The sequence below is a fragment of the Megascapheus bottae genome, chromosome 9, assembly GCF_031878675.1.
Source record: "Megascapheus bottae isolate mThoBot1 chromosome 9, mThoBot2.hap1, whole genome shotgun sequence".
NCBI lineage: Eukaryota > Metazoa > Chordata > Mammalia > Rodentia > Geomyidae > Megascapheus > Megascapheus bottae.
Window position 1 is genome coordinate 36,186,150 of NC_143517.1, and position 14,636 is coordinate 36,200,785.

A 14,636-nucleotide genomic window follows, 5' to 3' on the forward strand; every position below is an offset into this window, starting at 1 on the left:
GTGACATACCTCACATGCCCCATGACCAACCAAAAAAAAAAAAAAAGCCTAATCTCAGAAGAACACCAAAATAAGTATATATAGCTGGACTTTTTTTTGGGGGGGGAGAAATTGAAATCATAGGATAGGATGTGGTTCAATCAGTTCCTAAGACTGTCAGGCTCACTAATTGTCTGATGTAACTACATATAATAGCTGAGGCACTGCAGTCAGTTCAAGAATATCTTACTTGTTCGCTTTACAAAGCCCATTATATTTCTATTGCATAATAAAAGATATATACTAATTTCAGACCAAATGCTAAAATTGGGTAATATCATAATACCTTTTCCAATGTCTTTGCCTTCCAAATCTTTCAGTGAATATGACCTTCCTTTAACAATGAGAATAGCATCACCTTCCCACTTTTTGTGTTTTTTCTTTGAAGCTTTACACCAAACAACACTGAAATATTTTACTAGGTTATCAGGTTCTTCTTGTCCCTTCGATGTTACTTCTTTAGGAACTGAAAGAACTAGAATAAAAAGTAAATAAATACCACATTATTAAACAGAATTTTAATACCTATTATTGAATTCATTTAAACAAAAAATACAGAAGTGACAAAATAAGATTGTACTAAGAAGCAAGATGAGGGTTGACAGTATAGTTCAGAGGCAGGATAAATTAGGGCAATGAGGCCTGCTGAAGGCAACTCAGAAATACAGTGGTAGTTAAAAACACTGAAGCACTATCTGTAAATCTCAAGTTCAGGATCCTTACAGAGAAGGCCACCAGACATCAGAACCAATGGAAAAGCAAAGGACTCTTTATTGCAAGCTCGAGCTTGGTCTCCCACATACACGGCTGCAACCGATGACACTGAGAGCCCAGAGACCAGGGTTACAGCACTTCTTATACACTTCTTTGGGGAAGGCAGGGACTTTGCACACATTATAGCATCTTGCAGCAAATCATTACATACTGTGGGAAATTCATAAAACAGATGTGCTAAACTGCAAGGCTTCTAGTTTGGATAGGCTTCCAATAACCTGCCCTGAATAAACACCATCTGTGGTGACATCTTGCCCCTGGGCATACATCATCTGTGGTGACATCCTGCCCCGGGCATACATCAGGGCAAACACCATCTGTGGCTCTTTCCAAGAACTGGCTCAAGACTTTCTATGTATTTCTTGATATTAAGACTGCAGTAGGTCAGGGGTTAAGTTTCAGAACAAAAAGAGGTCTCATGTGAAATGGGGTTAATCAGGTCTCTCAATAAGACTGTACTAAGATGCAAGATGAGGGCTGACAGTATAGTTCAGAGGCAGGATAAATTAGGGAAAATGAGGCCTGCTGAAGGCAACTCAGAAATAAGGTGGTAGTTAAAAACATTGAAGCACTACCTAGTTAAAGACTTTGAAGCACGATCTGTGCTTCAAAGAGAAACAAGATGTATTCCTTACCTCAAGAATTATATCTGTTTGGTGGCAGGATGTATTCCTTCTAGGAAAAACACCTCCCCCTTCCCCAAATTAAAAGGTGGACCCAAAATAAAGGTGGACCCAAAATATAAACAACCAGACTGATAAACAAGAGCCAGGAAGTGTAACAATACCAAGAGTGATTGAGAACAAAGATAAACAGATGAGTTAGACCACCAGCTTTTATCACATAAATACCCTTTGCAAAGAGCTCTGTCTCTCTCTCCCTTTGAGCATATCCACACAGTTCAGTGTGCCTCTGACTTTCTGCTTGTCCGTCTGCTTTTTGTCTGCTTGCCTGCTTGCTTACTTAACTCAGTAAAGCTCTGCCAAGTTTTTATACCATTATGACTTGTGCAGAAATTCTTATTCTGTGATCAGTCAAGGACCCCAAGCGCAGAGTACCTACTTTTAGAGGAAAACTTTACAAACCCTTATCTACATCCAGTGACAGTTCACATACTAGAGAAGTTGCTTCTTAGCAATTATCACCAAGAAAAAAAAGGAATAGGAAAGAATATATGGTTATATTCATGTTAGCATTTTAGAAACTAAAAACTTCAAATGCCCAGTGCTGATATTGTTATAGGGTCAAGAGGAGGGGAATCCACACCCCTCCAGGTGTGGATTCCACGTCCCACCAGAGTCCACCACACAGAGACAGTCTCATATAAAAAAGGTGAATTTATTGGGGAAGTAGATGGAAAACTGACCGGCCAGGGACACAGTGCAGACTCGGGAGCTGACACTGTGACCCCAAGCAGCCCTCACATCCGGTTAAGGGACAAAGCCATGCAGTCAAGCCTGGCCGGATACAGGTAGTTGATGGGATTGTTACACAGAAGGGTCACATAGCCAGCTGCAGCCACACGCAGGTAGCCAATAAGGTTACCGCCTAGTGTTTGAATTTACCTATCACCTTAGTTGGAATTGGCACCCAAATTGGAAAGGTCTTCAAACAAAGCAGGCCCCCTCCCCACCCAAGTGGATTTCCCTCCTCATGGGGGGTGGGGAGAAGGTCAAGGTTGCCCCTCCCTAGAAGGGCAAAGGTGGCTGGGCTGTACCAGATATCCCTCCTCATGGGGGGTGGGGAGGTCAAGGTGGCTGGACTGTACCATTGTCAACCTTCCACAATGGGGTGGGGCATTCAGGATGGCGCCAGTTCCTGCTCCCCTTAACAATATTACCATGAATGCAATGAATGTAAATTTCTCATCCATAAGTCATATGACATAATGATCATTGTAAACATTTGGTAATTCTAAAAATTAAAGCTGGCACCTATGGTTCATGCCTGTAATCCTAACTACTCAGGAAGCTGAGATTTGAGGATCAGGTCCAAAGAAAGCCAGCCCATACACAAAAGTCCATGAGACTCTAATCTCCAATTAACCACCAGAAAACCAGAAATGGTGCTGTGGCTCACAGTGGTAAAGTACTAGCCTGAGCTGAAGAGCTCAGAGACAACCCAAGCCCCATGACTGACAAATTAATTAATTTAATTAAAGGTATTATTTCAATGTCTACTGAATAAAAAAGTATATGTTTTGAGGATTGGCTTAATAATGACAGGTAAGGAAAAGTAAGATATGTTCCAGAATTCTTTGAAGGACCAGCTAGATCAAGCTGTCCTGAAGGAAGATAGAAAGAGACTGAGAAGAAAAAAACAAAAACATTAATAAGGAAAGCTGGGACCAAGTGGACTCTCAGCATCCAAAGATATGGAGACTGAAATACGGAGTAATAGAGCATGTATTTATATAGGCACTTACACAAAATAAAGGCAAGGAAAGAACATGATGTCACCAGGACAACAATTTACAAGAAGGTGTATGCCTTGCAAACGAAAGCAATCAGAGCTCTTTGTTCTAGCTTCAAAGGCAAAGAGAACTAATAGGACCTTCAGATTATAACCTCCTCAGTCTTCAAACAGAACTGACAGTTTTGCTCAAGCAATTCACATCTCTGGCTCCCAACAACATAAGTAAGCCAGATGCCATGGTTCATGACTGTAATCCTGGATACTTACGAGGCTGAGATTTCAGGACTGCAATTCAAAACTAGCTGGTTCAAAGATAGCAGGAGCAATGAGATTTATCTCCAATTAAACACCAAAAAAGTCAGAAATGGAGCCATGACTCAAATGGTAGAGCACGTGCCTTGAGCAAAAAAGCTCTGGGATGGCATCTGGGCCCAAGACGATCACCAAAAAATTTATTTAACCTTTTCTTCATTTTTTAATTCATAAAAACTATATAAACTAATGGTTTATAAAATGCTATTTTGATATATACACTGTCGAAGAGCTAAGAAAAGCTAATTAAGATTTGTTTATATGCTTATCACATTTTCTTTCTTTTTTCTTTTACTTTAGGGTCTTGAACTCAGGGCTTCTGTGCTGTCCCTAAGCTTGTTCACTCAAGGCTAGCACTCTACCACTTCTGGCTTACGGGTGATTGACTGGAGATAAGTCTCACAGACCTTCCTGCCCAGGTTTGGCTTCAAATTGCAATTCAATCTTTCTTAGCACCTTTCAAGAATATAGTATATTAGCTGAGTACAATGGCACAGATTTATAATTCTAGCTACTTGGGATGGTGAGGCAGTATATTCTAAGTTCCAGGCACAGCCTGGGAAATGTAGCAAGGATGTCTCAAAAATATGTATAAACAGGGCTGTGAAAGTGGCTAAGCGATAGAGTGTTTGCCTAGCATGTATGAAGCCCTGGGTTCAATTCCTCAGTACTACATACACAGAAAGAGCCAGAATATATATATATATATATATATATATATATATATATATATCATTTATATTAAGTATATATTAAACTATAGATACCATGTTTTTCAACAGAGCACTTGAACTTATTCCTCCTTATCCTAAACTTATGGTGTATTTTCTTTATCTTGGCCCCATCTCCTAGTCTCCACAGCCTCCAGAGATGTACCATTAAACATATGAGCCTATAAGGGACAGTTCATATTCAAATCATATAAAATACATATTTTAAATGGAATGAAATATCACTTTACATCTATTAGGATGGCTACAATCAAAAAGTCAGACAAGTGTGGTGAAGACAAAAACATTAGAATCCTGCTGTTAGAGATGTAAAATGGTACAGCCAAATAATTACTTACTGAATGACACACCAACTCAATTCCTAGGTACATGTTCAAAAGAATGAAAACATATCATTTAAAAATAGTAAAGGGGCGGGAACATAGCCTAGAGGTAGAGTGCTCACCTAACATGCACCAAGCCCTGGGCTCCATTCCTCAGTACCACATACACTGGGGAAAAAAAAAAAAAAAAAAAAAAAAAGCAGTAAGTGGCGCTGGAGCTCAAGTGGTAAAGCACTAGCCTTGAGCAAAAAGTGTCCAAAGACAGTGCCCAGGCCCTGAGTTCAAGCTCCAGGACTGGTAAAAATAACAACAATAATAATAATAATAATACAAAAAAATGTTTAGAGCTGAACTATTCCTAGTAGAATAAAGTTACAAACAGCCCAAATGTTCAACTGAAAAAGAAAAACAAAATATGGTATATCCATACAAATGAGTGCCTGCATAAAGAGGAATAAAATGTCAACATATGTCAAACATGTATGAGGATGAATTTGTAGGGTGCCAGTCTCAAGATTTGAACTCAGAGCCTGAGTACAGTCCCTGAGATTTTCCTGCTCAAGGCTAGTGCCTTACCACTTAGCTACAGCTCCACTTCCAGTTTTTTAGGTAGGTAATTGAAGATGAATCTTATGGACTTTGCTGCTCAGGCTGGCTTTGAATCATGGCTCTCAGATCTCGGCCTCATGAATAGCTAGGATAACAGGCATGAGCCACTAGCATGTGACTAATATGTGAACTTTTCTCGGTGAATCTATTTAAAAATACAGAAACACACAGTGAGATAGTATAACATACAACTAGACTAAAATTATTTTAATCTGAACGTACTAAGTATTGACAAATACACTGAGCAACTAGAAACAACATACATTGATGGAAGAAATATAAAACAGTAGACTAGGAAATATTTGGCAGACTCTATTTTAAAAGTTTACTCTTTTGTGTTTAGTTTATGTTTACTATATCCAGCCATTCCACTACCAGGTAGAAACAAAGAAGGTAGAAAAGGAGATGATGGCACTTATCCACAAAAACATTTGCATATCTTCAATCCAGGTATAAATCAATCACTCGAAAGCCTAAAACATCTATTACCTTTACTATAATTCAGGCAATTATCACTAGTACTCACAATTTAGTGAATCTTGGAGTAGCATCATCCTGTAAATGACACTCCAGACTATCAAGGTTTGTTTTTTTTTCTGAGGAAACAGATGACTTTTATCAGCCACAGGGTCACTTCCAGCTTTTTCATGGTTAATTGGAGATAAGATTCTCATAGGGACATTTCTGCCCCGTCTGGCTTCGGACTGCAATACTCAGATCTCAGCCTCCTAAGTCACTGGGATTATACTGGGAGCCACTGCACCCAGCTCTTTTTATTTTTTAATTTTATTGTATATGTGATGTATTGAAGGGTTACAGTTATACAAGTAAGGTAATAAGTACATTTCTTGTCAAACAGGGTTGTTTTCTCCCTCATTTTCTCCCAAAAGTTTAAGCCCGGGGGTGGGGGGAAGGAGGTAAACTGAAATAATCCTACTCATTGGGAATATGAAAAATGTCTTAGAAAAATAACTGCACTCATTCCCATTATTGTCCAGGTTTCTTCATTTTATACACCTTGAAATCAATTATTTCCCAAATTTTGTAAAAGCAGATTTAACTCATTAATCATGCTCCTTTTTTTTTCTTCTTTGCCAGCCTGGGGCTTGAACTCAGAGCATGAACATTGTCCCTGAGCCTTTTCAAGGCTAAAGCTCTACCACTGAGCCACAGTGCCCTTTCCAGCTTTTTCTATGACTGTAATACGGAGAAACTGAACCCAGGTCTGCACTCTATCACTTTGGCCAAACTCCTGGCCTCCTCTTTATTTTTCTCTTTTCTTTCTCTTTCTCTCTTTCTTCCTTCCTTTCTTTCTTTCTTTCGTTCTTGAGACAGTGTCTCAGTAACCATGCTAGACTCAAACTTCTGATCTTCTTGCCTCAGTCACCAAAGTGCTGGATTACTGGTGTGTATCATCACTTCTGGCTACAGTTATAATTTTTAGCACACACAATTTTGCTAAGTCAAATGTAGATACCTAAATTTTAAAAAGATTAATCTATTTTTAGTGAGAAAAACTTACTAGATTTTAGATAAACCAGAAGTTACTTTTTGTTTTGTTTTCTTCTCAGTCCTGATGCTTGAATTCAGGGCCTGGGCACTGTCATTGAACTTTCTCAAGGCTAGCACTCTACCCTTTGAGCCACAGCACCATTCCGGCCCCTACTTATTTTTTAAATACACACACACACACACACACACACACACACACACACACATTTTTTGTTAGATGTAGGGCTTGAACTTTGGGCCTGGGTGCTGTCCCCGAGCTCTTCAGCTCAAGGCTACTGCCCTACCCTTGAGCCAAGCCCCACTACCTTTAAAAAAAAAAAATCAAGTTTTAAAGTTTTTAACATTAAGGGGAAAATAGGTGATATGCTTTAATCCAATTTTGTGATGTATGATTTTAGTCTATTTAAATTTTTCATTTTATATTATTTCTACCAGTAACAGTCACTATACATTAAATTTGTTCTTCTATTATTTTTTTAAGTAGGTTAAAAGGAAAACACAAAATTACCCTTTAACTAGTTCATGATTCCTCTGAAGTGTGGTGCAAAGAATGTCTCATCAAAACGGTTGGAGAAAAGCTGGGCGTGGGTGGCTCACGCCTGTAATGCTAGCTACTCAGGAGGCTGAAATCTGAGGATCTTGGTTCAAAGCCAGCCTGGGCACTAAAGTCTATTAGACTCTTATCTCCAATTAACCACCAGAAAAACCAGAAGTGTGCTGTGATTCAAATAGTAGAGTGATAACCTTGAAGTGAAGAGCTGAGGGAGAGTTCAAGCCCCACGAACAACAACAAAAACCAAAGTTGGAGAAAATACCTTCAAACAAATAAATACTGTTCTATTTGATCTAAGAGTCTCAAGAGTTGGAGGCATAGCTCAAACTATGGAGACAGAGAAAACAGTCTTTACTACCTCACTTGGAATCTTGAATCTGCCACTCACTGAAGGATGAACAAAAAGTATCTGACATCTTTGTGCCATTTTATGAATCTATAAAATTAAATAATATTAACACCTACACACAGACTTGAGAATATAACATTAGCATATTCATCAAAAAAGTGTTCCCTAGATGTTTACTATCATTACCACCATTAGCTTTTGTCCCTTTCTCACTTAGCTGCATTCTAACTCTTACATAGTGATAGGGCCAGGAAAGGAAAAGATAGTAACTCCAACAAATACAATGAGGATCACCAAACATGGGATAATGAAACATCACCCCTTATATCTAGACTATTGATTGACAGATTTACTATGTACCTGACAAAGAACTCAAAATATTCACTGAAACTTCATTTCTAAATTTGAACTATTGGACCACTTTGGCCTGGTACTATAATTCTCACATCAGTACCAAAAAATGATCTGAATAAAAGAGACTTGAAAGCCCATCAGCAAGACTTAGAAGAACACATTAAACCTATTTTGTGGAAGATCATGCAATTATAATCTTAAGGAATGATTCCTGTGGATAAGATGAACCCAAACCTTTATATATTTTTTACGTTTTTGTCATTTTAAATATACAAGTTTTCAACGTAAAATGCAATTTAAAATGCCTTATATATTAAAATTCAAGCAGAATATAAGTGACCTTATAGACTGTTTTTGAATTTTAAAATTACCAAACCTGGCTGGGAGTTTGGCCTAGTGGTTAAAGTGCTTGCCTAGCATGCACAAAGACCCGGGTTCGATTCCTTGGTACCACATATATAGAAAAAGCCAGAAGTGGTGCTGAGGCTAGTGGTAGAGTTCTAGCCTTGAGAAAGTCCAAGGACAGTGCTCAGGCCCTGAGCTCAAGCCCAGGACTGGCAAAAAAATAAATAAATAAATAAAATAAATAAATAAAATAAAATTACCAAACCTAACAGAACTTTATATATTAACATATAATTGCAATATAAGTTTTAGATTGAAAATTTTTATTACACTAAAAATATACAAGCATTAACATGCAAATCCCTTAAATCTGACAATCATCCAGTTTTCTTTACTGATTTTAATCAAAGAAATTGAATGTCAAATAAGTATAAAAATCATAATGTGTAAAATAAGCCTAGAAGATATTTCTTTTCATTAGAGATTATTTTCAGTGATACTTCATAAACATGGCAGACTACATATTTCATATTTTACTAATACATCATGTCAGAATATATATGCAAATACTAACATGGCAAAAATCAATAAGCTACAATATTCCCCAATTATCTAAATTATCTCCTTAACATTTTAAAAGTTCTCAATTCCAATTACATAATTCCAATTATTGGACATGCAATATTTTATTTAAAAAACTCACACTGTTAATGGAAGTGTAAAATTGTATAATCACTTTGGAAAACGGTATCAGTTTCTTAAAGGTTAAATGTATATTTTCCCTTATCTAGAATTATGTCCACAAGAAAGTTACACAATATTATTAATGGAATCTTTATACTTAATCATCCAGAAATCTAACAAGACAAAATGGACAAACAAGCTGGCATATTTGTACAACAGGATACTATTGAGCAACAAAACGAAGTTAACTATTGTTAAAAAGACAGGTGGGAAATTATTATTAATAATGTTACTTTTTTATTAAAAAGTAGAACAATGACTTCCTACACACACTAAAACAAAGGTAGGCTAATTTAAAAATAGGGAAAAATTAGATTATTTAAGATAGAATATTATTTAAGGTAGAAACAACAGTATGATTGTAATCTTATAAAATTCTAAAAGATAAAAGTTAGCTAGTGCTTTTTTCACCCTTTTGGAAACAAGTTCTGACTAAGTTGCCCAGGACCAACTCAAATTCATAATCCTCCTTTATCATGCTCTCAAGTGCTAGAATTTATAAGCTTGTGCCCACATACCCATAGACCCAGTACTCAGGAAGCTAAGGCAGGAGGGTCATGAGTTGAAAGACAGCCTGGTCTACCATAGAAAGGTCTTGTCTCAAGAAAAGGGCAACCTACTCTTGTATTTGTAAAGTATTTCATTCATCATTAAACTTTCATTGAAGTATTTATAATCAAATTTACCACTGAAAATTTAATATTGATTTTGTGATACATTTGAAAAAGGTATTTGGGATATACTGGATAATTTTAATACAATCATCTAAATAAATTTATTTCAGCTATGACTCACAAAAAAATTTTAACCTCTGTTATACTGAATTTTTACAGCAAGGAAGGTATACAAATTACTACAATGTATACAAATTACTACAAGGTATACAAATTACTACAATACAAATTATACTACAAGTATAATGTGGATTATACTTAGAAGAACATGTATTAACAAAGTATTCATTTAACCATCATCATCCATACATATTCAATACAATTTATTATGCTCATATTTAAATAAGTTTATTTAAAATCTGACATTATTCTAAAAATAAAAAGGCACATGGAAAATAACTCATTTTAAACATTCTCATCCAAGTAAAGAAGGAAAACATAGAATACGGCCAAAAATGAACAATTAAATCAGGTACGACAGCTTTTAAGTCGGTGATCCCAGACACAATAGAGGTTTAAGTAAGAGGATCATGATCTACCAGGCCAACCAACTACTTTGTTTTACAGAGAAATTGTCACAAAATGTACACTAAGGCCAGCTAAGTCATGAATTTATTATATGTGGTTTTAACCAAGCAACTCCCACACATGCACACTACACAGTTCAGTTAAAGTGAAGAAGCTCTCATTCAGTCCTATGGTTATTGCCAGTTATGTTTAAATCTTTGTGTAATCTGCTCAATGTTTTTCTGCTCTCAATTTTATGAAAAATGCCTCCTCAAAAAAGACAAAGAAATTAACTAATAAAATGAATATTTAAGATTTGTTGAAAGCCAGTGCCAGTGGCTCACACCTGTAATCTTAGCTACTCAGGAGGCTGACATCTGAGGATTGCAGTTCAACGCTAGCTGGGGCACTGAAGTCCATGAGACTCTTATCTCCAATTAACCACCAGAAAAACAGTGGTAGTGCACTAGCCTTGAGCTGAAAAGCCCAGGGACAATGCCCAGATTCAGAGTTCAAGCCCCATGACTGACAAAAAAAAATAGTTGAAAGATGAAAGGCTTTAGCAGAAGCTGAGGGATGTTGTAGAAAAAAATGAATCAAGTATCTGCGTACAGTGCTGAGCATGTACCCTGAGCATTTCCAGTTTTTCCTCAATAGGAACACAAATGATCTACTGTACCATGGTAATCTTAGTTTTGTGGAGGAGGTGATTAGAGAAGTACATCCATTTAAACTTTGCAACTTAAAATTAAACCAGACTGATTCAGAAACTTTCAGCAAACTCACTGCAATGAATGCAACTCTGATACATTTATAAATGCATAAAAATGTTTCTTTATTCTATACAGCCCCCTAACTGCTAATAAATTGTGTCACTTCATACTGCCAAAGTAACAGCCACCAACCCTGAACAATGCCACAGGAAAATGACTGTAACAGATAATGTTAATTAGTTTATGAACAACAAAAGAGTGTTCTAAGGCAATGTTGGACCTTTTTAATTTTCCACACTGATTTTAGAAACAACCATTTAAAAAAGAATATGTTGTACTTTGGGGAGCACAGAACTATTTTTTAAAAACCTTTCACAGAATGAATACTGTACAAAACACATTTTGGTATATTAATTTTGATATATAAAATCAACATTCAAAGTAGATATTAATAAATGACTTTAAGGTTTAGCATGCTGAAATTGTTACATTTCCTATATCAATTTTCTTTTAATAATTTCAAATTTAAAGCTTTCTACCATAAATGTATATTTACTAGAATTATAAAAATATTACTTCAAATTAGATTACACTAAAAACAAAGTCATTGCAGAGATTGGGAGGATAAAACTGTCACAAGAATATATCATACATACAAATTTTTAAACTCTATGGTAAGTATAAAATGCTTTTTAAAGTCAATTAATGAAATTAAGTAATCAACAGACTAACATAATACCCATAAGAGTTCATTTTACTGTTTTCTATTTTTATAGATTGTCATAACCTAAATTTCTGATTTAATTTCCTCTTAGTACAATGACTACTCCAAATTCTAACTTTTCCTAAATCACTCTAATTATATCATCCCCATTATCAATAAGTCTTCAGTGTCTTCCCATGTACATTAAATTAAGTCTGACTCTATAAATGTAATTCATAATCTGCCTCCAACTGATATCTAAACTGATATCCCTCTAATCACTATTACCCACATCATCTTTCAACAAAAAGTTTTAAGAATCTACCATGTTGGGCACCAAAATCAGTTCTAAAACATTCTATTTCATTGGTTCTCAAGATTAGCCAGTATCGGAATATCTAAAGTATATACTGACTGCCAGAACCATCTGAGTTTCAGATTCAATTGGTACAAATCCATATTTCTAACAAATTCTCAGTGTACTGAAGCTGCTGTTCAAGACCTAGGCTTGAAGAAACTATTTTAATTCTCTGCCTCTACACATCTGTACAGTGCTTTAAAGATATTTTCAATTCTTTGCATTTTAAAGTTGTAGATTCTCATATAAAACAGCAGTTTGCTGGCTTATTCTTACATGTAAAATTTCTGCTTCAGCTAAATAAGAACTACTCTTTTTATTTCATGAAGTTGTTCTAAGCCAGGTTACCACCAACACTGGTTCTCTGTAGGCTTATTTAAAATCACCTCATTTGGCACTATCCTTGGGCTTGCATATTACGGATCTTCTTCATCCTACTCTCAATGTCTTCTTTTTTGAGTGCTCATCTTGACTTTAAGCACCTTTACATTGTCAAAACTCTACATATACCTTTCTAAAGTTTGACTTAAAATCCTTCTACCATAAGAGCCCAGCAAAAATCTGGGCTCTGGTAGCTCACACCTGCAATCCTAGCTACTCAAAAGTCTGAGATCTGAGGATCAGGGTTCAAAGCCACCCAAGCAGGAAAGCCATAAGACTCGTATCTCCAATTAATTACCAGAAAAACAAGTGGTGGTATGGCTCAAATTGGTAGAGGGCTAACTTTTAGTGAAAGCGCTCAGAGATAGCCCAGGCCCTGAATTCAAGCCCCATAATCAAGGAAGAAAAAAAAAAAGGTCCCAGTAAAAATGGTAGTTCTAAAATGTAATAAAGATGTTGAGTGTTTTAAAAAACCAAGGTATCCTAGTAGAAATATTTATAGAAGATTATACATTATATTGAAAAATATAAACAAGTTATTTTTGCTATTTTCTAAGTATAATGTTTTTAATTCTCATTTTTATTGTGGAAGAAACCTTTTCCAGACCAAGAGACTGAAACTGAATCTATCAAAACTTTGTTAAAGTATCTGACCTATCTTCCAGAATAAGAGAAAGAGATAAGGAAGGGGACAGTGTAATACAATTTCCTTGAATTTACAGTCTTTAATCTTTAAAAGCAAAGTTATCTTTTGCCATGCTGGGAATGGAAAAAGGCTCTATGACTAAACTCCATCTCCATCCCAAAGGGAAATTTTTTAATGAAATAAACTCTTCAATTTTTTTAAATCTAAAAGTGTTTAGTGGATTTTTTACTTCTTTAGAATAAATGAGGAATAAAAAAAATCCCATAAAAAAAAAACAACTATGTACTGGTACTTGCTATTCCATAAACAGCTTTGATACTTCAAGTCACTGAATTCGCCCCAGACTTCATTTTCATCATCTCTAAATTGATGACTTTTCTAAATGTCGTACATTTTTAAAATCTAGGACTTATTTCTTTCAAAAGATGAAAATACTTTTTAAAAAGTATCATAGAGGGGGCCAGGAGTTTAGCCTAGTGGTAGAGTGCTTGCCTAGCATGCAGGAAGACCCAGGTTCAATTCCTCGGAACCACATACATAGCAAAAAAGCCAGAAATGGTGCTGTGGCTCAAGTGGTAGAGCTCTAGCCTTGAGAAAGCCCAAGGACAGTGCTCAGGCCCTGAACTCAAGGGCCAGGACTGGCAAGAAAAAAAAAAAAAAAAAAAGTATCATAGAGGGGCTAGGAGTGCAGTCTAGTGGTAGAGTGCTTTCCTAGCATGCATGAAGCCCTGGATCCGATTCCTCTGTACCACATAGACAAAAAAAGCCAGAAGTGGTACTATGGCTTAAGTGGTAAAGCTCTGAGTTCAAGCCCCAAGAATGGCAAGAAGAAAAAAATAAAATGTCATAGAGATAAGCTTTTTGTTATTGTTATTATCTTGTTAATGTCTACCACCAGGCCAAATCTGGTGGTATAAGCCTATAATTGCAGCACTGAAAAGGCTGAGCATGAGCTGGGTGCCTATGGATCATACCTGAGATCCTAGATACTCAGGAGTCTGAAATCTGAGACTCACAAAAAGACCTTGAGTTCAAGTTTCACAACTGACAAATTTAAAAAATAAAATAAAGAGGTTGAAGCATGAGGATTTCAAGATCAAGGAAACTCTGGGGTACACAGCAAGAAAACCTATGTTGTTTTAAAAAAAAAGGCTAAGGGTCCGGAAGTTTGGCCTAGTGGTAGAGTGCTTACCTAGCATGCATGAAGATCTGGGTTCGATTCCTTGGTATCACATAAGAAGAAAAAGCCAGAAGTGTTGCTGTGGCTCATGTAGTAGCGCTTTAGCCTTGAGAAAGCCCAAGAGCAGTGCTCAGGCCCTGAATTCAAGCCCCAGGACTGGCAAAAGCGAAGAAAAAAAAAAAAGGCTGAGGTGGTAAACGTGTGATTAACATACACAGACCCTGGATTTAATCCCGAGCATGAAAAACATATGTGTGCACAAACATTTAACTACTACTTTCAAAGTTCTAACTAAAAATGTTGCAGAGTGAAAAATTTGGAAGAATACATGTGTATACATTTATGTAATTTTAATTATTAAAAGATATTTCGTAGTCAGGCTCAGTGGTTCACACTTGTAATCCTAGCTACTCA

The 14,636-nt window shown here is 36.2% G+C and overlaps 1 protein-coding gene across 2 annotated transcripts in view; it reads right to left on the reverse strand.

The window, feature by feature from the left end:
- Window positions 1–14,636, reverse strand: part of Rad54b (RAD54 homolog B) — a 75,435-nt gene that overhangs the window by 31,659 nt on the left and 29,140 nt on the right. For both annotated transcript variants that reach the window (XM_090339067.1, XM_090339068.1), the window contains exon 4: window positions 326–514. In XM_090339067.1, the coding sequence (XP_090195193.1) occupies window positions 326–514 (189 nt within the window). The remainder of the gene's footprint in view (window positions 1–325; window positions 515–14,636) is intronic.